Source organism: Semicossyphus pulcher, unplaced genomic scaffold (assembly GCF_022749685.1).
Source record: "Semicossyphus pulcher isolate SPU_LCO1_2020_fin unplaced genomic scaffold, fSemPul1.0.p SCAF_20, whole genome shotgun sequence".
Classification (NCBI taxonomy): Eukaryota; Metazoa; Chordata; class Actinopteri; order Labriformes; family Labridae; genus Semicossyphus; species Semicossyphus pulcher.
This window is the reverse complement of record NW_027211694.1, coordinates 8040771-8066102: the sequence shown is the minus strand read 5'-3', so window position 1 is coordinate 8066102 and position 25332 is coordinate 8040771. Positions and strand designations below refer to the sequence as shown.

The window sequence follows — 25332 nt, the reverse complement described above, 5'->3', positions numbered from 1 at the left end:
TGATCTGTTAGATCTAGAATTCAACTTGAGACAAATTCCCTTGACACTGTGTCACAAAAGCCGTTCAGCGTTCAGATTTCCCGACTTCCTCGAATGCATCAGATCGATCCGACCTCATTTTAAGTAGTTCTCCTCTTGAGGACAGACCTGACAAAGCTTCATTTGTTTTTTTCACGCATCTGCATCATGATGTTGACATTTCGGCGAACTTAAAGGACCACTATGTAACATTGACAAGCGACATTGCTAGCGTCTAAAAAGGGTACTACAGTCCAAATTATTGGAGAGCGTTGCCTCCCCCTGCCTCCTCCTCCCCTCCCCTGCTTGGGGGGAGACTTATCGGTCAGCCCCAGGGCCGAGGCTGCCACTAGCTTCGGGGCTAACTCCGGGACGGGAGCGCGTACAGCCTTACTGTACAGTCTTTATTTTCAGTTACCGATTAAACTCTCCGCTGATCCGCTCCTATCCCCGTTCACTCTCGTAACTCGTGCGCACACACTCACTTCCCGTCTCTCTCACTCTCTCACTTGCTCCACCACCCACTCCACTCACGCACTCAGCTACTCCCAAACAGAGCTCCGCTTCTAGTACAACACGAAGCTCACTCAGGTTGCCAGGTTGAGGACACTGAACCTGCTCGAGCAGCGAGACGTGCGCTTTGACAATGACGAGCAACGAGTCCTGCGCGCCAATTTGTTTCACATCTGGCAACCCGGCATGACGAAATGGGCAGTGGGCGGGATCGCGTAGGCCAATCCGTCACTTAGCTATATATTTAACAATTTAGATGTATGCATATTTGTCTTCATACATTACACGCCCCTTTACTCCCCTACATTTGATTAGTATTGAAGTTTTGGCCTCCCAGGTGTGTGCTTATAGCCCTTTTTAGAAGTGAGTTACATTTAAGTGGAGAGCTCTTGCCCGTTTGCCAGCAGCGCGGCCTCCTCCTTCCTCCTCAGTCTGCAAAATCAATAACGGAAGAGCTCTGGAACGCTGCTTTCCTCCCATCCCTTCATTGTTGCTAAGACACCGGGCTAAAGCTCTGAATTCCGTCACCATGCATCAAACATTTTTTATTATAAATTATTCTAAGCGAGGTTTTTGCATCGGTACCTTTAGCAGCCTTGGCAACAACGGAGAATTAGTTTTGGATGACATCATCGCAGACTCTCCGTGGGTGAATGTTTATATGCGAGCACAATACTTAACCTTCACGGCTGTAATGTTAATCTGCGCTACCTTGGCCTACTTGAGCTGTCAAGCCTGATGCAGGTAGGTGCACAGGCGTACAGATGCATGTTGCACTCTCAACAAGGAGAGGAGTTTAGTCGACCCACTTACTGTCATCCTGTCTGCGAACACTAAGCTCTACAGAGACAGATTTGGAGCAGTAAGCATTAGGAGAAGACTCTAAGACCAACGCTTTCCCTCAAATTCTGCTCCAGAGAGATCCACTTTTATCGACTTTATTTTTTTTTTCACCTCGACACAAACAGAAACAAAGACTTTACCCCGAACAGTAGCGGGGTAATTTGGCCTCGACCTGGTGGATTTAGAAGGGAGCACTCTGCCTGGTCTGGGACTGCAGACTTAATCGTGTCCGTCCAGTCGCAATGACAACCTACAGGTATTCCCCTCCACAACACTCCTTTTCAAAGCTCGCCTCAGCGTGCAATACATTACATGAATTGGGAAAACAAGCAGATTTCCCCCTGACTAAACCTTCCAGGACGTGACGAAGCATTAAGTACGAGTCTCCGCGCTGAAGCTCAAAGCCCACGATGCCGGCGCTCTGCTTTGGGAGAATAAAGCGACATTAAATTCTCATTAAACCTTCTATTCCTCATCTGTATAAGGAGAGCTGGGTGCTTTTGATCTTTATAAAGCACATCTGATATCCATATTCAAAAGACTGCCCTCTTTTTTTTTTTGCTTCAAATCTATATTTGATGGCTTTCAGAGACAGAAAGGTGCAATACCTGATCTGGTCTTTTAAAGAGGTTTCGCAGTAGCAGCTGTAAAACGAACATTGCAGTCATGACCATTTTTATGTTGACTGTACCTTTAAGACTTTAAGTTGGTTATCTCTATTGATTAAGGATGATTTTTGCAGTTTATTTTGACATAAGGAGTAACTTATTCTTCACAAAATGTCACAAAAGTTGCGAGCTGTCCCTTTAAGGTTAGCTGACTGTGCACTGAAGCAGTTTCCCTTTCCTCCTCTCTCTCTGTCACCCTCCGTCTGTCCGTCTGCCTTCATCCCTCTCATATACGTATATCCCCACCCGCATTGAAACGGCAGCGCTTGCACGGTGACATAATCCCAAAAAGCTCGATTTGGCTAACTTTATAAGTAGTGCTTCTTGTGCGCCTGGGTCTCAGCCTCAGCAGAAAAAAAAAGTCCAGTGGAAATGTTGCATTAAGCCACTTATCAGGGTTGAGCACATTCGGATAATCCTGCGTGCTCAAAGTGGCTCCTGTTATGCAGCTGCGTGTGTAGCACTGTTAGCGCCAGAGTTTCCCCCCCTTCTGCTTATTTGCGTGCATGCGAGTTACGTGCGTGCACTGAGAATGCCCTGTGTGCAGGATGGTATTCGATGCGCTGTGCGTTTTGTGAGAGTGAGACTTGTTTTGGGGGGAAATCTGTAGGTGTGTGCGTTTTAAACAGATGCAAAGTGTGGAACCGAAGCGTCACAGAAAAAATCCAGATGGGGCTTCCTCGTCTTCCTCCTTCTCTTTGCTTTCCTAGAGTTGTGCCGTCCCAGCCTGAGGTGTGTTCCTTCCAGCATGGCTCTTTTCATTAATTGATAGCCAGCTGCGATTACAACCGGCTAAAAACATGGCACACTCTCACTCGCACTTTTACCTTGCTCTCTCTCTTGCACTCATTCCCTTCTTCCTCATCCCTCCCTCTTATGTTTTCCTTCGCCTCCTCGAGGCTTAAAGATGAAGAATAGGTCTTATTTTGTTCAAACCCACTGTCATTGGCGAGTCTCCATTATGCAGTACAAGGCTGCTGCAACACCTGTGTGTAGGCCTGCATGTCTGATGTCTGTTTAGTGGTTCCGTATAGCCCTCTTTAGCTGCTTCAGCTGAACTGTGAACACCTGCATTTCTTCTAACAGGGTCCATTGTGCTCTTGATTACAATATATCTGTACTAATATTATGTTTATATTTATGTAAATTTATATATATATGTGTTGGCAGATTTGATGTAAAGATGCAGGTGACAGGTGTTTTTTGGGGGGTTAAGCACATCTTAAACCTCCTACCTCCATGATAAGTAGCCATTTACCATGTTCCTGTCTGGAACACTGCTCGTGCTAAGCCAATACTTGGCTATGTCTACCTACAAGTACACAGCACAGGGGTCCTTACAATATCATAGTTTGGCATAACGACTTTTTATGGTCCAAATTTGGGTATAATTCCCATTGCTAAAATATACCAAACATGATTCATTGGGTTGGAACAAAATATCGATACGGCAATATATCGTCCTTCCGACTCGTGCGATACAAATATCGATAGACTGGCGCCAAATATCAATATTTTAGTTTGAAAAAAATTCGGTACTCTAAATCGATTTCCCGGCTAATTTGTCTCCCCGCATCGTTGTTTCAGGTTAGTTTGTGTCAAATTCTGTGAAACTGACACTTAATTGCAGTGAATAAATACAATTATCCTGCACTTTACGTTTTAGGGGCATTTTGTGTTCAGTTAATCTGATTTCATGATGTATCATTATATGATTGTCTTGCAATACATCAATTATTGCAGAAACGCTGTATCGTACTATCATTACATTATTGTATTATACCGTATTGTATATTGATCACTATCGTATTCATCATTCAATCATTAACGGTATCATATCATATAGTACCGTTTGTATTCTATCATTATTGTATCGTTATTTATCGTATTGTATCGTACCGAGTCGTATCGTACCGTATCGTTCTGTATCGTACCATATTGTACCGTAAAGTACCGTACCGTATCGTACCGTATCATATCGTATAGTAACGTACCGTATCGTACGGTATTGTACCGTACCGTATCGTATTGATCCGTATCGTATTGATCCGTATCGTATTATATCCTAATTGTATCCTAATCGTATCGTATCCTAATCGTATCGTAATCATATTGTATCGTTATCGTATTGTATAGTTATCGATCGTTAACGTATCATTATTGTATTGTATTGTAATCGGATCGTTATTGTATCGTTATATCAACGTATCGTATCGTGAGTGATTCCCACCCCTATTGATTCCTTGTGCAGAGTAAACTCAATCTCCCACGCTGCTCGTCACCTCAGCAGAACAAAAACATTTTGTCTCACACTTCCCCTCCTGTCCTTGTCCTTATCGCTCCCCCTCCGTCTAAATCCATCCACTGCCTCCCCTCCCTCCGCCTCAGTCTCCTCTGGGGCTTCTTATAGATAGCTGTGCCTTATCAGGAGATCGGTTAGATGGCCCGTGGAGAATGGGCCTGGAAACTCCTCTAATCTAACATCGCATGGTCAGAGTTTATAATCTGTCATCATCTCGCTTAATGGGGAGCTACTGGTGTTCTGGTTTCACAGCTTATAGCATCCGGCATTATATTCTGCCCCTGTGTTTTTAATCTCCTCCTCAAATCTCTCTTTCTTTTGTCTCTGCTTGAGAGGACTAAATGAGACGAAATGAATAAGGAAAATGAGACCGTAGACTTGAACTTCCTGTTTTTCATCGCTTTGTTTGTCCCCCTTTCAGTTATTGAACCCTGCCAGCGCATGGCCATTAAACACAAAAGTAACCAAGAATAACGCAAAAGGTTTTATTTGCTTCATTTGGATGGCTTCACTTTTCAATGAGGCTGAAGAGAAGGGAAATGATTGAAATGGAAATGAAGAGTTTTGACGTGGGAGTGAGGATAAAATAATTTCCTCCCTGAGACGATACTTTTTTTTTGCAGTTACAAAAATAGATGAAAATTGGGGTTTTAAATGTGATAATATTGCGTAGTTTTCCACTGATACGAGGCGCGCAAATTAGTTCTCTTGATTTTGATATTAACTTTTGGTAACTCACCCACTCCTCTCCTGTCTGTGCTGTGGTAGTTGAAGCAGCATACTCATTTGTATTTAATGAAGTTTCCACTGTGGCTTCCAAAAACCATAATCTATTCCCTGGTATCCTTTTCATTTTGCGTCCGCTCTTGATATGCAGACAGTTCTTCCTGCAGAACAATACACTAAACCACATCCATTCAGCTTTGACAGAAGCTCTTCTGTTCCTCACGTCACCACGTCCCCATCCCGTCCGTCTAATGACAAGCCCACGTCGCTGCGTGTCCTGGTTGGCATCTCTTTCATGTTCTTGTAATAGGCCTGTCTGCATTGTCTCGGTTTGACTTGTGTCTAAGCTATGACACTGCGATGCAGAGCCAGATTCCCACTTTTTATTTTTTATTTCGTACTCTCCCTCCCATCATCGCACTTCTTCACACATCACACGTCTGACACGGTTGACACGTAGCTCTTAAACTGCCGATCGTGTGTACCGGTATGGCTGCATCCCTGCTGTCGGGCGCTGTCTGCCTGCGTCTGGGCCCACAAAGCAGGCTTTCCCCGTCACCCGCCTGTGGATGAACAGAGACCCACATACACACAAACACACACACAAACCGAGTGACAAAATTGTATCTTCAGGGCGGGTGGAATGGAGTCTGTCCCCAGGGAGCTGTTTTGAGAACACACAGCGAAGGGTCATGTGGGTTCTATCACTGTTCCCTCTGCGTGTGTGTGTGTGTGTGTATTGTCCCAAACACCCACAGAGCGTTAATGCTGCTCCTCTGGGGAGATCTACAGTGCTGCCTGATGTGATTCACACTGACTGGGGGTGACCTTGAGAAGTGGGACAAACACACAGACCCACCCTTACACACACACAAAACAGCCTCCCCCCCACTACCTCCTACACTTATGATAACAATAACTGGTGTTGCTTTCAGTTTGTCTCATTTCTGGTGGCTGTTTGACCCCCTCTCCTGCTTTTTTTTTGCCCCTTCAGGTCAATGTGACAGTCGACTACATCAGAGCAGCAACCGGTCCAGGAGAGAGCACCCCCGCCTTTGCAGAACGCACCTGTGCAACAGTCACAATCGGCGGCATGTAAGTGAAATTGTACAACACGGAATGGTCTAGTTTCATTTGGGAGGGGCTGGACAATCATGTTCGTATATGTCACCAAGTTGCTCATGAACTGGGTAACTACCAAAGGATAGTCTGCAGATATGTGAACTCAAGTAAAGTCCGCAATTTGGCTTTAAAGTCTGCATCAGTGTCCTCACACACTTGGTGATTTGACAGCACTAAACACACACACTTACAGGGAACGCGCCTCAAAGTCTGAGAGTCCCTGGCTTTGGGGATTGGGATTTGGCCTGTGACTCAGTATGTTTTAGGCAACATAGTCCAAGTTAACAAAATCCTATATGCAAACAGCACGACCACATAAAGGAAAATGAAACGTTTTAAAGAGGGGGTATTATGCTGTTTCACATTTTAAGACATATATATATAATGTTACAATGTTGGATGACCAGACTAAATGTGGGTGAAGTTTCAAATCTCTAGGTTAAAATATGTTGGAGTAATCCCCAGGCTTCTCAGCTCAGTCTGCAGGCTGCTGTGAATGCCAGGTTTCAGACAGTTTTTTTCCACGCTGCACTTTGTGACGTCACAAAGGGGCCAGGGTTTCTTAAAGGGACAGAGCTGACTGAGTCGTTTCAGGCAGAGGGCCTGCACAGAACACCAGTGTGAGAAAAATTATAAATTCTGATAATACCACTCCACAGGTATCACAGGGTGAAATATATAGCTTGAAATTAGCATAATACCCCCACTTTAATAATAACAATACGTCGAGTATGATTACATAACGGTCGGTTGGTAAAAGCTCGGTCAAAGGTCGGTCAGTCGGTCGGTCAGTAAAAGGTCGGTCGGTCGGTCAGTAAAAGGTTGGTCGGTCGGTCGGTAAAAGGTCGGTCGGTCGGTAAAAGGTCGGTTGGTAAAAGGTTGGTCGGTCAGTCAGTAAAAGGTCGGTCGGTCGGTCGGTAAAAGGTTGGTCGGTCAGTCAGTAAAAGGTCGGTCGGTCGGTAAAAGGTCGGTCGGTCAGTCAGTAAAAGGTCGGTCGGTCGGTAAAAGGTTGGTCAGTCAGTAAAAGATCTAGATAGAAAAGGTCGAAGTAAAAGTGAAAAAAAAAACAAGTAAAGAAAAACTCTCTTTCTTCTATTTTTTCTTTCCTTTTGTTTGTTTATCTAACATAAATAATAAAAAAATTTCTATACCATTTTTCCACATCAAGCAGATCAGATAATATAGACCTTGAAATTCTAAATGCCATGCACATACCAGGCCTCCTGCATTTCAGGGTTCTTCTCGATACTATTTAACACTTAAGACGAGCTCGCTGCATGAATGAAATGCGCCTTTTCCTCTGACGGCACACACAACATCTTAACCTTCCTGTAGGAGTTTGTTCCAAATGCTCAGCCCTCACTGGCAGATCATACAGCATGTGACTTGTCAAAATAAGAGACTCCTGTAACACATTTCATTGTATTGCAGTAGCTGTCTCCCTTTATAAAGCTTTAAAAGTTGGGTTCATGTGATGGAAGATGACAGGGTAATCATTTGTAAACGCTTAGATCTCCTAATCTCACCATGAATCACAAAGTAACCTGAAAGGGCTTCTTTGTATTTTAATTTTTCATGAGTTGGGTCGCTTCAGTGCAAGCAATTATTTTCTATCTACAAACACGACTTTGACGAAATCTGGTTTATCTGTTTGAAACATGTTCTTTATTCAGAGCTACAGATATAAACGTTATGAAACTACTCAGAGGATCAAATTTAATCAAAACAAGAGAGTGGAGCTGTGATGCCACATGACTTATAATGAAGTCCGGTCTCACCCAAAAAAACTACTGAAAGGCTTTTTATCTGCTGCTTTTTATCTGTCTAATTGTGGGCTCTGTGACACAAATCACAGTTACATAGACAAATGGAAACATGAACCACTCTGCGTCATAGAACAGTCTTGTATCAGAAAGCATCTATGTGTACACAGAGGTCAAGACCCGACCTCATGACCAGCCAATTACAACCCAGCATTAGTCAGCTACCCCAGCCGCTCAGCTCCACAGAAAACAGTTTGCATGGCGGATGTAGAGGTCAGAGGTCGAGGCAGGTCAGTGGGGTAGATATTTTGGACCTTGTCTTATTGTGTATTGGGTTATTCACAAATGATGGAGGAAACATGTCCTGCTTTGTTTTAATTTCATGTTGGCTGTGTTATGGTGAGAATTAGACAATACATTGCGTATCATGATCAATGACTGTATATAAAGATGGACGACGCGTCTCCATCTGCTTTCATTGTACGAAAATTGAAGCCAAAATGACGGGCGCTGCCATCTTGCGATGGTGACGTCATTTGTAGCCAGAGCTGCGCAGTAGAGATCGACAGGTGGAGATACCGGAGCCACTTCCGCTAACCAAGACACACCCTTAACTTACTGAAAAAACACTGCAAAGATCCCACACGCTGGCGTGTTTAACAGCAGAACGGCTTCTTGTGTTGGTCTGAAGCAGACGTTCACAGATATGTAAACTTCAGTGACTGTAGTGATTGTTTTAGTTACGTCTCCTCTCGCCGTTCCTCCTCTACTCTGCTAATCCGGAACAGATCGTCTGCAGGAGCCGGATTTGTCAACAGAGCTGTCAATCATCCTTTTTACAGCATCTAATAACTAATTAAAAATAAACTTGTCAGAAAAATGAACACTTGGACGTAAATCAGCATGATAAGAACTAACTATAATGACAGAAACCATGTTTGAGAAACATTTATTTGGCGTGTATTTTGATTTTATAGTTTGACTCATGTCCCATCTGTTAACATGGAGGAGGCAGGCTTTATGAGCTATACTGCAGCCAGTCAGCAGGGGGCGCTGGAAATGTTTTGGCTTCCCTTTTAGGGAGCTGTCGCGTCGTCCATCTTTTTATACAGTCTATGATCATGATAATTATAATGATTCAATATCTCATTATATTGCTGTACCGAAAGCTTTTTATGCCTTATGCAGCAAAGGGCCGAGGGTGGGTGTTCTTGCTGCATCGAGAACCGTAGCCTCTGATCATGGGACATGTGATTTAACCTGTGAGCTAAACCGGTGCCCCATATCATGATTTTTTAAATGAAGTTTTAAGAAGATTGTCATCATATCATTGCCACCTACTTTGTGTCTTCTTTATTACTTGAGTGCTTTATTTAATTTGCCTGTATTATGAGCTGCTGTAATGAGTTAATTTCCCCTTTGGGGGCTCAATAAAGCTTATCTTATCTTATCTCTTGGGACAAATACCACAACCCATATGCAAAAAATTAAAAGAGTGATTTTATACATTTTTCATGTTATCAGAACAGCAGGATTTACATCTGTTTTTGAATGTTAAAATGCAACTTAAAAATCAGACAGTATCACAAAATAGAATATTAGGATACTCAGGTGTAAAAATATTTTCTTTCTTGCTCTTTGTATTATTTTTTGCTGATGTAGGTGTAGAAAACATTAAATAAAAACGTTTTATTGTTGGTACAACAACGTAATATTGTGTCAGATGCTATCTGGGGACAAATGCATGCACTCTGTGACAAGTTCAACTTTCCCTCCTGCCCCTTCATGTCATTCTTCCACAATCTACTAGAACACTGATGTCCAAGGGCTAGCCACTAAGTGCTGCATTAAGTACAGTCCTCTCCTCCTTCTGCCCTTCACCCTCTCTTCTCTACATCAGTAACACAGCCAGGAAGTGTGCAAAGTCAACATTTAGGTGCCCTGTGTTCCTTAGCGAAGCCACCTTTGGGATTTCTCATGTCCTTATTTTCTTTCTGTTGAGCTTAGCTGACTTTTAATTCAGCGTGAAGCCAAGGGGGGGTTTAGCTTGTTGTTTTTTTTATTAAAGTAATCTCTCTCCTTCTCTCTTCCTCCAGCAACATAGCCGAGGCTCTGGTCAGCAAAGGCCTGGCCACAGTCATCAGATACAGACAGGATGACGACCAACGCTCCTCCCACTACGACGAGCTGCTTGCCGCAGAGGCACGGTGAGGAACACGCGCGCATACACACCGCTCTCTTTCACACATTTCCATCTCCCTTTTATTTATTTATTTTTTTTACATGAACCTGCACAGCTACACACAATGGCACTCTCATGTGCACACACCGCGCTAATCACACCACGCTCACGCTCCGCCATCCACGAGTTGTGCATGACCTTGACAAATTCTGCTCTTGGGAGGAAGAAGCAAATTGAAAACGACCTTGAGGCAAATTGCTTTTGCATTCGCTGCTACATTCAACACGGCACAGGTGGAAAAAAAAACTTACTTGTTATTAATTTTTAGGATTTATTTTAGCACTGACACCATCATAACTCCCAGCCTATCACAGATGCTGCTACATCTTTCCCTTAGAAACATGTCTCGTTTCCACTCCCACATGTTTGCCCCAAACATGCTTGGACACACACACCTCCCTAAGCAGCGGATGCTAAATCAGAAGCTCTCTTTACACAGGCCCTATGAATATAATTACATGGAGGTGCATTGGAGAGATTTAGTAGGAGCTTTATTACTCTGCCATAGATTAAGATCTGCTTGCTATAGGTAGAGCAGATGCAGCCACAGCCTCTTTTTATAGGACTTTCTCTTGTGTCACCGGCCACCCGCCCTCTCTTTCCCCTCCTCCTCCTTCCTCTTTTTTTTGTCCTCCTTTCTCCACCTTTTCAATTTTGTCCTTCTGTGGCCTTGCTCTTCTCCCTATCTCTCCCCCTTCCCCCCCCCCTCCTCCGTCCCTGGTGTGGTCTTATTAGAGTTGATGAGAGGTTTCTGTCTATAGCCTTGGTCGTATTTTTAGTTCCCGCTGCACGAGGCCAGTGGCCCGCGGCCTCCAAGAAACCTCCTCCTGGCTATTAAACTCACATATATACATGCTTGTATGTAAATGTGCACACTGTTAGCAGCAGTGGTCTACTTCCCATAGGTAGCATGATTCCTCTCCACTTGTAAACTGCATATCTTAAACCCTCGAGGCTACAGCAGCGCTGACCATAACCAGTCATCATCGCTAAACCCCTGACTGCGAAGAAGCAACCCCTGTCTCTCCATTTCTCATCATCCTTCTATTCTACAAAAATATCTTCCATTATTATTCCTCTGCCACAATTTCTCCTCTTCTCATCTCAAGCCTATAGACTGCATTGCTTACAAAGGAAAAATCCTCCCCCTAGCTATTCCAGTTGAGCCATAATGGCAGTTCAGGGAAGGAGAAACCGGTATGAATTTACATGCTACTTCACAAAGCCACAATTGGTCCCACTTTGTATCTACGGTGATTACTCAAAGAGCTCCCATTTCTCCAGGTCTGTTAAGCCTCCAGCCTTGTGCTTTCTTGATGTATTATGCTGAGCCATGATGATGACGTGTGTGTATGTGCGTGTGTTTAATGTTTGACTGACTGCAGGGCCATCAAGAACGGGAAAGGGCTGCACAGCAAGAAGGAGGTTCCCATCCACAGAGTGGCTGATATCTCTGGGGTACGTATGTTTTTTTGTGGATGTTTACACAATCATCTCTTAAAATATACTAATATGAATGAATATATTTAACCGTGGACTAGAGCTGCACAATTAATCAAATGTTAATCCGGCGATATTGACGTTTTAGATATGTGCTCCTCCTGTAGAAAACTGCTGCAAATCAAATCAAGCGCTCCCCAAACTAACAGCCACTCCCCCAGGGGGCGATAGAGGTTTTTTACTTCACTTCTTCCTGACCGGAAACATCATGCAGCACACCTCACCAGTGGGACTCAAAAAATCATGTCATGAGTGCCTACCTCGCAGCGGCAGTTAAGAGTGGAACAGTGTTTCGGTTCAACGAGCGACTGAGCTGACTGCATCTGTGGTTGTCGTGGTTACACCATCTGTTGATAACTGGAAGAGAATACTTGGCTGTACTTTTTAGTACGATCTCAGCACCTACTTATCTGTTACGTCTTTTGAAGTGCTGTTTGTGCAAACGTGTCGTGAAGGTTACTAACGCACATTCGCGTTTTGAATGCTGCTTATTGTTACGCTAAAACAGGAAAAGAGCAAGTCAGTCGTTAAACCAAAACACCGGTCCCCCGAAACGGCTCGTCATCAGTTGTTTGGAGGTTTTTCAGGTTTAGGGCAAGTGATGTTGAAGTTGTAATCTCGAAGATCTCAGTTTCGTTGTCTTTGGCGTCACCTGTGGCGATAAACGGTAATTGCGTGAGCACACTTCCCAGATATCCAGACAGTGTTTCATGTGTGACGTCCACGTTTGGCTTGTAACTCTTGATTTTCCTCGCTGACTGTCACTTTCCTTTTTAGACTGTTTGCCTTCATCTGAGCGTCGAGTTTGTTTCTTTTTCTTGGATTTTCCCTTATTTTTGAAGTTGTATCTGTAGTCATCCATCTTTCTTTGTTTGTTCAGCCATAGTAGATTACTGTTTACTCGCAACATTGCAGAGAGCGGAAAAGCAGCCGCTTAGCTCCGCCTACCCTCTCTGGCAGACCAACCACTGCTGGGGGATGGAAAACACGTCACTAACTGGGTGTCGCTTGTGATTTTTCAAATTCATGTAAGGAACCCAGTTCAATCTTAGTTTGATGCAAAATTTTTGCTGGAATTTACAACAGTATGGAACTGAAAGTGTTATGTATTTGGAGCTACTAGGGCTGCCGTAGTTGTAAGGGACTCAGGGAATTATGGGTAATGTGGTTGTTGTCATGTATCCTCCTGGAGCAGCGGGAACACGGCTGTATGTCCGGTGTGAACCACAATAAAAAGTTAACCGTTCACCTGCGTCTGTATCATTGTTAAAGACAGTGAAGACGTAACAGAAAGTGTTGCTTTGTTTATTTAACTTTGAAAGTTCAATTCAAAAATGTGTCCCTAAAGTTAATAAATAACCGTGATCTCACTATTGATCAAAATAATCGTGATTATCATTTTGGCCATAATCGTGCAGCCCTACTGTCGACTCATTTAAACATCCTCCATGACACCCGAAGATGCCATTAATGCCTGAAGCTTCTGACTTCTCCTCTAACACAGTGTTTTCCCGTCCCTGCTCCTCCCTGCCGCCTTCCTCATCTTAAAGAAACTTAAGCTGCCTCTAAAAATAATCAGCGCCATTAATAAAACCATCAGTGGTGCTTGGTCCTAGCTTGTTTACGTGTGCCCAGGGGCTTGATAGAGGCATCATTTGGCTAATGAAGCCTGATTGGGAGCACACAACAAATGAACATTAGCGCTGGGGAAGCCATAAAATCTCTGAGTAACGAGTAATGGGCGATTCTCACACATTCTTTTAAGTGTGTGTTTTATTTCTGCACGACCCTGGGAGCTGGTTTTTAAATGTGATCCCTCTAATGTGTCTCTTATCTTGTGTTGCTCGCTGTCTATACCATAGTGCAGCCTTTATTAGCTCGCTGCACGCTGCAGTGCTGCTGCTGTCCTGTGTTGTCAAACTGAGTGGCGCGGTTAGATGGGCTCACATGCAGCGGAAAGTGCGATCAACTGAAATGTGTACTGTTAGCACTGAGACAAAGAATGAATGCGGCCACTCTGATGGTCATTGTCGCCTTCTATGTGCTGTTCTTGCCGGTGGCCTATTTTTATCGTTGTTATTCTCACAGCACCCAGGAGGGAAATTGAGGTCAGTCAGTCAGGTGGTGGATAAGTCACCCTTTTGTTCCAGGGTAATGTTAAAATGTAACTTTCTGTTGCTCTGATCTGTTCTGTTTTTATATTTCCAACATAATTTGTTCTACTTGCGACAGTTCAGGCTGTTTGGAATGACCAATTTTCATTTTATTGTGACCTTTGTCTTTGCTAACTGCCTCTGTTTGCTTGGGGAGAGCATGGACAGCAATTTGTTTTCCAGCTGCTTTTTCCACCTGACTGAGCTTCACTGGACACGCTAAATATGTGGACTGCTGCCACACAAATTATTAAAGAGGGTGTATTATGCTGTTTGATATTTAAGACATATATATACTTTTACAATGTTGGATGTCCAGACTAAACATGGGTGAAGTTTCAAATCTGTAGGTAAAATTATGTCGGAGTAACAGAGTTTTTTCTACTCGCTGCACTTTGTGACGTCACAAAGTGGAGCCTCAGCAGGCTTCAAATCGCTGGCCAATCAGAAGAAAGCACACATTACACATTAATATATCGAGAATCAAGTATGTCTTATGTAAATATATCCTCGAAAAATAACTTCCTAAAAAGAGAGTGAAGTCAGACCCCCTCTGTGTTTGTGGGCGGGTACGGCTCTACGTTCCCGTTTCATGCGAGTTCATGAACACGTACTAGAGTATCATTAGGGACGATAGCTACCTCACTGTTTATTTCAATGTTACACTTGCTTGCTTAGTGTTCTGTAGCGTTATTATATCACGGTCATTCTGTTTAATTAACCATGCTAGCAAGGGGCTGTAGCAACATGCGTAGTTAACAAAAGTGTGCTAACGTCAGCCACTCGGCAGTACAATGCTGGCTGCGGTCTATTGCAGCTCGAGCTGTGACATGCATTCTGTGAGGATGAGCCTACACAGGCCTGCCAAACCAATTGTGTTCAATTGCTGCTACTTAGTAGAACAAAACACTTAGAAATGTCTCTGAAATGGTACAGCGGAGTAGGCCAGCTAGGTGGCTGCTGTGTGGCCAAACAGGGCGTTTGTTTTGGTTTCATGCTGGAGCTCAAGAGCGACACCTACTGGACATGAAAGTCGCATATTAAGCCTTTAAAGGGACGGAGCTGAAAGAGTCGTTTGAGGCAGAGGCTGTATGAGGGCCTGCACAAAGCACCAGTGTGAAAAAAATGAGTTTTTTAAGCTACAAATTATGCTAAGCTACTCCACAGGTATCACAGAGTGGAAATATGAAGCTTGAAATTAGCATAACACCCCCCCTTTAACATGTCTTTTTTCCAGACTTATTTGAGTGCCTTTACGTATTTCCGCACCCCTTACACATTTTGATGAGCCACTAGACGTCCTCCAAATTGAACTCCAGAAACATTAGCGCCTCATTGTCCCTCTCACTTGAGCTCGGTTGTAGCACTTGCACTCGTAGCCTCTTGAGAGACATTTGGTTAAATTAATCAGGCCCCTTTTTTTTCTCTGTATTAGTCCTTTTTTTTATTATCTCAGAGTGGCCTACTAGATATAGCGGCCATGTACACGAGCTCTGCGAGTTGCTGTCACCTCGCATCCGTCCAGCCACGTTATTAAAGCTGTTTAACACCAACAGGATTCTGGAGCGCGCCTAATAAGTCTGACATCGCTCTGCATAACTTCTCTGATGTTGTGCTGTTTCACATTATCATCACCATAACCTCCCAGTGTCTTATTGTGTCAGCACGACAGCTAAATTATTGGATCCTGTAAAAATAATTATGACAGGGAATTGTTGTGCTGACTGAGCAGCCCTGCGCTGTTTCATCAGGGCTTTTAGTGCATTTTACACGTATACACCCCCAGAACTTAACCGGCTAAATTGACAACATTCTTTGAGCCGCAATGACTTGGGAGTTGAGTAATTAATTTACTTTAATAAGGATGAAACGGAGCAATATGTGCCACACCCTGCATGCAGCTGGAGATTTTGCACGCCTCGCTTATTAAAAAGTGTCCCAGTGACCCAGCGAGTAATCTGATGCTCTTTACATTTTAATATGATTGTGCTGTGTCATGCATTTGTGTGTGACATCAGCCCCTAAACTCTCCCTTATTAGCGGTTTGGGTGAGGGCTATTATCTGCAGCTGCAGCTCCCATCCCTCCATCAGCGTTTCTGCTAGTTTCCAATAGCACACACACAGAGTTCAGGATCGTTGCCAGTCAGCGCCGGTAGGCGTGTGTGTGCACGCGCATGCACCAGTTGTTTGGCTAGGCTAATGTAATGAGCATTCTTAAGACCAAAATAGCAACACCCCCCGCCTCATCCTTCCCCTCCCTTCCCTAGTTTCTTCTCTCCTCTGCGAAACACGCCCACACGCAGCTGTACACGTGCACATATGGAAAATACACACTCTTGTACGTCAGCATCATTTAGCTCGGTGGTAAAGGTTTACTGAAAGGGATTATGTACATTGAGTGGGATGCAGTCACAAATAGAGCACAGATAGGTTTATAAACATAGTGTAGGAGATGAGCAGAGGGGGTGGGAGCAGAGTGGATGAAGCACTTGACTCACCTCGTACCTCTAAAGGTTGCATAATGAGGTCCTCTCCTCTCTCATGTCTCTCCTTTTTTTTTTTTTTTTCCTCCTGCACCGAGTTAGACTGCTCAGCCCACTCACTGCAGGTGCTGCGAATGTGTTTGTGTGAGCGACAGAATGTTTGGCTCCGTTGTCTCCCACTCAAGGGGCTATTTTAGACCGCAGTGGGTGGAGTTCAGGTGGTGTATCTTGTGGCTAAAGCACGTACCCTTTACTCATAACGTCATGTATTTTGAGTCCCACTGGTGAGGTGTGCTGCACGATGTTTCTGCTCCATCTTTTTCTGTTATTGCCGTTCGTTTGTGGACCAAAACAGGAAGAAAATAACTCATCCAAAACATGTCATCCACTTCCACTTACAATAGAAAATGCGCTTGTTAGTTCTGACTTTCCTTCTTTGAACTCTGCCCTTCCCTTCAAGCCTTTGCTCCAACTCTCACGGCCACACACACCACACACACACACACTTTACTGGTCTGTTGTGCCTGCCTACACTCTCCTGCCTGCAGTGGGCACACATTAAATAATCTTTTATCGTTTCTGAATCTTCCCCTCCCGCCACCGCTGCATCACCAGCCCCGGCTTGAATACACATGATTTAGCTCTGCTTGTAATTTTGGCCCGGCCACAACAATAAGCTCGTGAGTCACCCTCGCAGACTAGAGATTGGAAGAAGGGAGGGGGAGAGAATTATTTTTGATTGCGAGAGGTTCCAGGCGTGTCACAGAGAAGCGGAGCAGACTTCATCCGGCCAGAGCAAGATTTAAAGATGTCTGGAAACATTGCACAGATTCTATCATCAATAAAACTACTTCATTTGTCTTGTCTGTTTATATTTGGATGAGCGTTTTTAGGATGATATATCCAGGTTAATCTAGTCAGTTTTTGTTGCAGATGCTGTCTTTAATTCCTTCTCTTTTTCTTCTTTAGGAGACACAGAAAGCCAAGCAGTTCTTGCCCTTCCTGCAGAGGGCGGGTCGGTCAGAAGCCGTGGTAGAATACGTCTTCAGCGGCTCGCGCCTCAAGCTCTACATGCCCAAAGAAACCTGCCTCATCACATTCCTCCTTGCCGGTGGGTAGAGCTCTTTGTCATCCTGGTCTTTCAGCTCTGTCAGTGTCCTCTAACCAACTCATGTCTTAATCTTTACATGCATCAGTTGCTGCAGTATAAAATCGTAATGTGTGTGTTAGTGGTGGAATCGCAGGGTAACTTACGGTACGAGATACGAGACAATCATATATTGATACATCACAATATCTGATTAACTGGTGTCAGTTTCACAGAATTAATTGTATTGCACGAGTCAGGACGACGATATATTGCTGCATCGATATTTTGACCCACCCCTAGCATGTGTGTCGGAAAAATACATCCAAATTTAAGCTCCTGCAAGCTCGGAGGTCAAAGTTTAAGCCCTCCCAGCTCCTCTCGAGAGGCAGGGCAAACGAGGCAGCAGGGTATGTTGCACCAACCACAGCCCACCCAGGTTGGCGTGAAGCATGTGTCCCCTTTGACATCACCTTCCCCCTTTTCGGGCCTTCTGCCAAGTTTGAGAAACACTCATGCCGCGTGCTCTCCAGGCATTTTCTGTTTTACCATATTGGTCATCTTTATTAAACACTCGGCACTGTGTCGAGGTAACGGGAGGTTTAAACTCCAGCGGACGGGCGGGTTTGTAACACTGTGTGAACTTTGTAAAGATTTTCTGTCCCTGTCTTGCTCAGAATTTTCAAAAAGGTCCTATTGTGAAACCTTGATAGTTCAATTTGACCTTTTAGCATTTAACGACAGTTAGTTCTTGTTCCTGCATGAGTTGAAGCTTGTCTCCTACATGATAAGCAGCATAAGACCACAGACAACCGACTATGAATTATTAAAGGGAGAGTTCGGTTTGTTTGAAGTGGGGTCATATGAGATACTAAGCAGTAGTAAGTGTACTACATACAGTTGATACCAGTCAGCGCGGCCCCGGGAGTGCCGGCACAGATAGTAGGCTATATGCCGCTGCAGATAGGGTCAGTTCCACACGTAATTTATGCACTTATAAGGACGTCCCAATTGTACGCTACATTTTTTTTAATTTTCTTTTTTAAAGATAATTTTTCTGGCCTTTGGCTTTATTTATAGGACAGCTGAAGATAGACAGGAAATGCTGGGAGTAGAGAGTGGGGGATGACATGCACCAAATGATCGGCAGACCAGGAGTCGAACCTGCGATCAGTGCGACGAGGACTGTAGCCTCTGTACATGGGGCGCCTGCTCTACCGACTGAACTAAGCAGCGTGTCTTGTACGCTACATTTGAATGATTCACCGCGTTTCACTTTTCACTAAGAAAGCCTTTTTATTTGGCACTACTTTGTAGGGATAGACCGATTATCGGCGCCGATATTTGGCATTTTGACGCATATCGACATCAGGCTTTTTTGGCCGATAAGAGATCAATTTAAAACTGGGTTATTTTGGCTCTGATGCATATGCTTAAAGGCATTTAAACAAAGTTAAGTGTTGGAGTTTGTATTATTCAACATTTTGATGCCAATATTTTCACTTTTACTGCAAATGAATATCGGCTTCAAATATCGGTTATCGGCCTCCTTGACTACTAATAATATCGGCCCTGAAAAAACCATATCGGTCTATCTCTACTACTTTGTGTGGACCACAACACATACGTGTTACTACGCCTGCAGCGTGCGGTGTCGGATCAGCTGTTTATAGAAGAGACAACAAACTGTCATTTCCATAATATTGTATTTACTTCAAAGTGCCGTTGACGGTGGGGACTAGAGGATATTGTTTTCTTTCATGCCGTGAAGTGTTTGTTGAATGATGATGGCGTTGCATAGCGGTGGCTAGCTGCGCTGAATGAACACCAATGAACGCCGAGTGATCCAGCTGGACTCTTCTGTCCTCTTTTGTCCCTTAAAGCTCCTGTGAGTTTTTCGCTCGTTATGAAACGGATGATTGTATATGAGCTACAAAAGCAAACCAGACCATCGGCGACAATATTGATTATTTCTATATAGTTATTTTTAACGCCCGAAACAGCTGGCAATTAACTGCACGTTGCCTTTGTTTACATTTTCCAGGGCAAAACTTTCAACATTTTTTGAGAGGATGAGTCCATTATTCTTTCCACCAATTTTCAGCATGATAAAAGAACAGTAGTTTAGGGCTAGATGCAGATGGGATGAAATACAGACCGTTTGATAGCAGATCTGGTCATTTATTCCTGCTCCTCGCCCGCCTTGACAGTTTGCGCTCGTAATAAAAACACTGAGACTGTATCTTTGGCAGCCAACAATGATTTGCACATCCTCCCAGATCGCAGGAATGGTGAGAATGCTCATCCTTTTACTCCACAACGGATGATACTCTGTTACAGTTAGCAATAAAAGTCTCGTTTCAATCCGTCTCCGTTTCAGTCGGCTATACATTTCCCTCTCCGCAGACGTCATGTAGTTCTGACAAACACTCAGATTCAGTTTAATTATGCGTGGCTGAATCGTTGATGCATTCATTAATTCTGTAATTTGCTTCTGATTGTCTCTGCTGTCCACTGATGGCTTTCGTAATTGCATTTTTTTCCGACAAGATGTATTGACATGATGTCTGCCAATAAGCGGTCCACATATAGAGCTATATACGGTTCTTTTATCCCCTTTAATAAGAGCGTTAGCGCACACAGCCTCAAGAAGACATCAGGTGTTTACATACTCTGTGTACTTTTTGAATGATTTGATGCAATCACAGGTTATTAGCAGCACATTAGAGCTCATAGCCTCGCAGCGTATTTGATTAAGGTGGTCCCCAGAAGAAACCATTCATCTGCTGGAAATGAGATGACAAATATTGTCTTTAATACACACATTAGGCTGGATTAGCCCTTATTGATACAAATGATCCCCTCCCTTAATTTGTGTTTTTTAAACCTGTATTCCAATCAGAGGAGGAGCTCCCTCGTGTGTTTCCTTCCACAGCACATCACTGTTCCTTTTTTCATCTACTTCCAGAGATAAGACGTTTATGAGATGAGTTTTACGTGCGACGGTCCCGGCCTTATTGTTCCTGTGCACGTATGTTGTCGTACGCACCGTTTCCTTTACGTGATAACCGGTGTTAAACCTTTCACAGTACGTGAAATGAAGCCCCTTGGGCGGAAACATCCCTTCATTATCTCTTTACCTCTAATCTTCAGGCGCGTCCTATCTCCCTCCTCTTTTCTCTTTCCTGTCAAAGTTATCTCTCCATGTGTATTTACTCATCTGCAACATGGGCTGTGTATGAAATGAGACATACATGATAAATATGCGGCCCAGAGCCCCTTGTGTAGGAAACAGAAGAAAGCTGTTGGACTTAAAGCTATCGCATATCGGCGACTGATAATGTATCCATTTCTTATTATTCACACTTCAGATGTGCTTGATATTGTTCAATTAGCTTCTCATCATAGAGTTGGCATGTAAATGATAAAGGGACTGCACTTATAAAGCGTAAAGAGCCAGTCTCCAACCAGGAACATTCATACACTGAAGGCTATGCTATGGCTTTGGGAGCAAATTGTAGACTGTAGCAGGCAGGAATCGAACCGCGAACCTTCCGATTGGGACTCTGAGCCACAGCCGCCCTGATATATCCTGTACAGTTACTTCATAATTGAACGTAGTTGTAAATAGGGGTAGGGATCTCAGGGTAACTCATGCTACTATCCTTTACCCACGATAACGATAATATTGCAGGACAATCATATAATGACACATCACGATTAACTTCTTCTTCCACCAGTTACTTTTTTATTGCGTTACCCTCGTTCACCAGGAGTCATGAAGTAGTGCCGCAGTGAGTTGAAATCCATTTAGAGCGACATATATTTGTAATTTAAAATACTGATATTAAGCACCAGCTTATCAGTAATTGTACTGCACGAGCCCGGACGATGATATGTTGCCATATCAGGTTTTTTTTTTTTCCACCCCTAGTTGTTTAATCGAGTACAAAAAGCCTGTGTGTGAAATAACTCGCAGCACATGCAATCAGATATGTAATGACTTTGCAATTATGAAGTGCTGTATAAATGTGTAGTGAAAATTATTACACCCTATATATTGGGCTCAGTATCCCACAATGCATGTTGAAAAGCAGTGTACAACAGATGCTCACAAACCCAGCACTTTTTACCATAATGCATCGCACTAGATACGTTTTCTCACTAAACTGTGGCAGTTTTCAAAATCGCATAACATACTATGTTCTACATACTACATACTGTTACTGTGTTCGGCGGTAGTATGTAGCTGTTCAAAGTGTATTTTGCAGTGTGCTACGCCAGGTGCCAGTTTCAAGTTTTAGCTGTAGCACCCCACGAAAACGACGAGAGAAAGAGAGAAAATAGACATATAGATAATTGATAAATAGATACATAGATAGGTGGATGGATGGATGTTCAAAGTGATACTGACATTTAAATTCCTCCTGAACCGCGGGAATGCTGCTGCCATCCGCCATTTCAACTGTCATTGTGACGTTCCAGCACTTTGCATTGTGGGATACAGTAGGTGAGAAAGACTGGTCCGAGATTTTTTCCGAATCAGTCCGGCATACTGTAAATGTAGCTTTTGTTTGCATACTGCTTACTACAGTTTGGCCAAATCAGTACTTGCTACTAGAATAGTATGCAATTTCAAACACAGCCTATATCTTAGACTTTATATTAGATTATAATGGTAATGCAGTCATACATAATTCATCTTTTACCTAACCATTATAATGCATAAAAGTTCTTATTTTTACAAGGTAAAGTATCAAAATTGACTGATTAATTTTGTATCAATACGTTCTCCATAAGCTCTGAGCTCCTTTATACTCGGCCATTGTATGTTGCTCTGAGTAAATATTGACACGCAGACGAATAGAGTGTTCAATGGCTGCTGCGGCTGTTAAAACAGGTCCCTCATTAGTCACCCGTTTCATTAGCCGTGCTCTCTCTTCATACTGTATTCATTGCTGCAAATTTTTCTTCTGTAACAATATTGTGGGAGGCTCATTGATGAGCAAACTGTTTACAGTTGAGCTGCAAATGAAAAGATCCCAAGGCAGCAAGTGATGTAACACAGTAAGGCGAAATTATGAAGTGCTCGCTTGCTTAGCCAGCAGCGCTCCTTCCTTTTGTTTTAATACTGAACCTTACAAGGACCTGCTTCTCCACCGAGGCACCTAAAAGCTGCGGCTCTTCCTGGCACACCGTCTCCTTCCTTTCCCGGAGTTTTCCTTGATGGATAAAGACAGCGCTTTAAGAAAAGAGGGGAGATGAGGAAACAAAAGTGCGCCGAGTGAAAGTCCACGCTTCAAAGAGGGCCGGAGGTGCGCTTCAGGAGTCGAGGGGAAATTCCCTTTCCTCTCCTCCCACATCACCTTCCCTTTCTTCTCCCCTAACTCTCCGGCCCGTGCGGTGCCACTTCCGTATGCAAGTTTGATAAAGGGTAAAGGAGTCATCCTGTTTCTGAAAGGGGAAAAGGAGGACTTCTACACAGGAAAGGGATTTGAGCGTGTAGTGGAAGGAGGGGGTAGGAAGAGGATGAAAGGAGGAGGAGGTGAAGCGAGAGCTGAGGAGGCAGAAAGGACAGGGGAGGGTAAAGAGAAGCTGCATGTGGTAAAGAGAAGACAAAAGTACAATTGATGTGAAGTACGTGGGTATAAAGGCCCGCTGAAGCTAAGGGAGCCCAAGCAGTGAAAAGGCTGTAAAAGTTTACTAGCTTCAATAGCTTTCACAGAGTTTCAGACGGAGGCCACAGCGGGTGAAGTGCACTTTCAAAGTTACTCAGAAAGGAACGGTGAGCAGCAGTCTGTCAAAAAGATGAAACACCCATCACTCGGACACAAAGATTTACCGCGTCAGCAAGACGCATTAGCCATCGCAGTGTGTGGCTTAGTGCCATTTGTCTGATTTTTGATATCTGTGTGTGTGTGTGTGTGTGGAAAGATGGGGGAGTGGTGCAGAAAATTTGTAGACTTGTTCCCTATAAAAATACGCCGGTGTGCCAGAAAAAGTTTAGCATAATGGCGAGCGCGTCTGTCAGGAGAGAGCTGCGAATAAAACGTTATATGCTCTGCTACGACCTCTCCGTATTTGTGTCCTTGTGCGCGCGCGACTGCAGCGCTGCGTCTCATTGTGATTCACACATTTATTCGAGACCAGGGGCCGGGATGTTTTGAGACCTTCAGACACATTTTAAGCAGCATAATAAAGAAGCTAGAAAGTTGGAAATAATACCTTTTGTTAATAGCATGTGATTAAGTACAACATAAGCTGTAATCTTAAACCTAAACATGGGCTGCATCAGCCTACAACAAGTCAATCATCCTCTGTAGCTGCTGCTGCTGGAGAGAAGGAAAAGTTCCCAGCAGCACTGGATGCATAATCACATCTTCTCTACAACTTAACTTGAATGTATAACAAATTGAATTTGCTGCATGAGACATAACATGTGAATTTCATCATGGAATATTATGCTGCTGTCGAGTGAAGGTGGCATCAAAAAGTGCATGTGCTTCAGTGAGTTTCAGTTATTCTCTAAGAAATAGTGAGTTGTCCCCGACTTTTCCTTCAGCTTGTGCCTCATTATTTGTGTTGCATTATGCAGCCAGCTTTTCTCAGACAACAGACCATGCCAGAGGCGAGTTTTTAATAAAAGGAAGCATTTCCCTGAAATTCAGAACATCCCTTTTACAATATGAATTGTTCTGAATCAAATATTACAAATTTAATGCTGCCCTTGAAAAATCAGCGATTTGCATCATCTGTCGACAAACACCTGAGCGGAATCATTTTTTCCCCCTAAGCAGATCTCATGACTTTATTTAGTTATGTACGCAAAGCAATGTGGAAGCAACAGCATGGACACCAGTAAACTTTGCTAAAGGCGTCTCAAAATGACCCTTCGGTGTTCGTTGTTAAAGTTTTTACAGAGAGCCGAATTATGCAGAGAGGCCTTCGCCTCTCCAAAGCAATCAGACCTTGTGATTAAGACAGGGGAACCGCTTTTAAAGCAGCTTCAAGTTAAAAATCAGAGTTTCTTCAATGCTCTTTGGCAAGGCTTAGGGGCCAGCAAGCTACTGCTGTCTTTAGCTCAGCTTGTTTCTCTGATAACTTTAAAGGGGGGGTATCGTGCTCATTTCAAGCTTCATATTTCACTCTGAGTAGCTACGCATAATTTATAGTTTGAATGCTGTTTTTTAATTCTTATTCTATCAAAATATTGGTTCTTTTTTATAACCTTTAGAGGCACACATTGGTCTGCACAGTTGCCTTGCTAAGCCACCTTAAACGTCAGTGATGTCTATACATGGCCTTTTGGAATAGCACATTTCCTAGCCTAAAGTATGGACACTGTAGTTGCAGCAGGTTTTGTTAATCATGCTAATTCCATGCTTCATATTTCATTCTGTAGTAACTGTTGAGTAGCTTAGCATAATTTACAGTTCAAAAGACTCATACAGCCTCTGCCTGAAGCGACTCAGTCAGCTCCGTCCCTTTAAGAAACCCCGCCCCTACAAGCCCGCTTCCTTCCGATTGGCTGGCTCAACCGAAGCCTGCTGAGACTGCACTTTGGGACGTGTTGAAAAAACTGTGTGAAACCAGGTGTTCACAGCACAACAGAGCTGAGAAGCCTGGGGATTACTCCAACATACTTTCACCTACAGATCTGAAACTTCACCCACGTTCAGTCTGAACAGCCAACATTTTAACATTATATATATATATATGTGTTAAAATGTGAAACGGCATAATACCCCTTCTTTAAGATCCAGACATTTAGGGATTGAAATCCTTCATCCGGTTAAATTATATTTTTTTAGAAACAACAACTCAATACATAATAATTCAGGAAGTAGCTGGCTGGAAATGGTCCAATTTCACTAACAAAAATCTGAGTTTGACCTCTCGTTGCACTATTTT

At 43.5% G+C, this 25332-nt stretch overlaps 1 protein-coding gene across 1 annotated transcript in view; it reads left to right on the top strand.

Annotated features, from left to right (window-relative positions):
* snd1 (staphylococcal nuclease and tudor domain containing 1) overlaps positions 1-25332 on the top strand; it is a 209714-nt gene that overhangs the window by 40104 nt on the left and 144278 nt on the right. Inside the window, exons 12-15 of the mRNA XM_069671242.1 lie at positions 6065-6165; positions 10052-10162; positions 11583-11655; positions 17304-17445. Coding sequence (XP_069527343.1) covers positions 6065-6165; positions 10052-10162; positions 11583-11655; positions 17304-17445 — 427 coding nt within the window. The remainder of the gene's footprint in view (positions 1-6064; positions 6166-10051; positions 10163-11582; positions 11656-17303; positions 17446-25332) is intronic.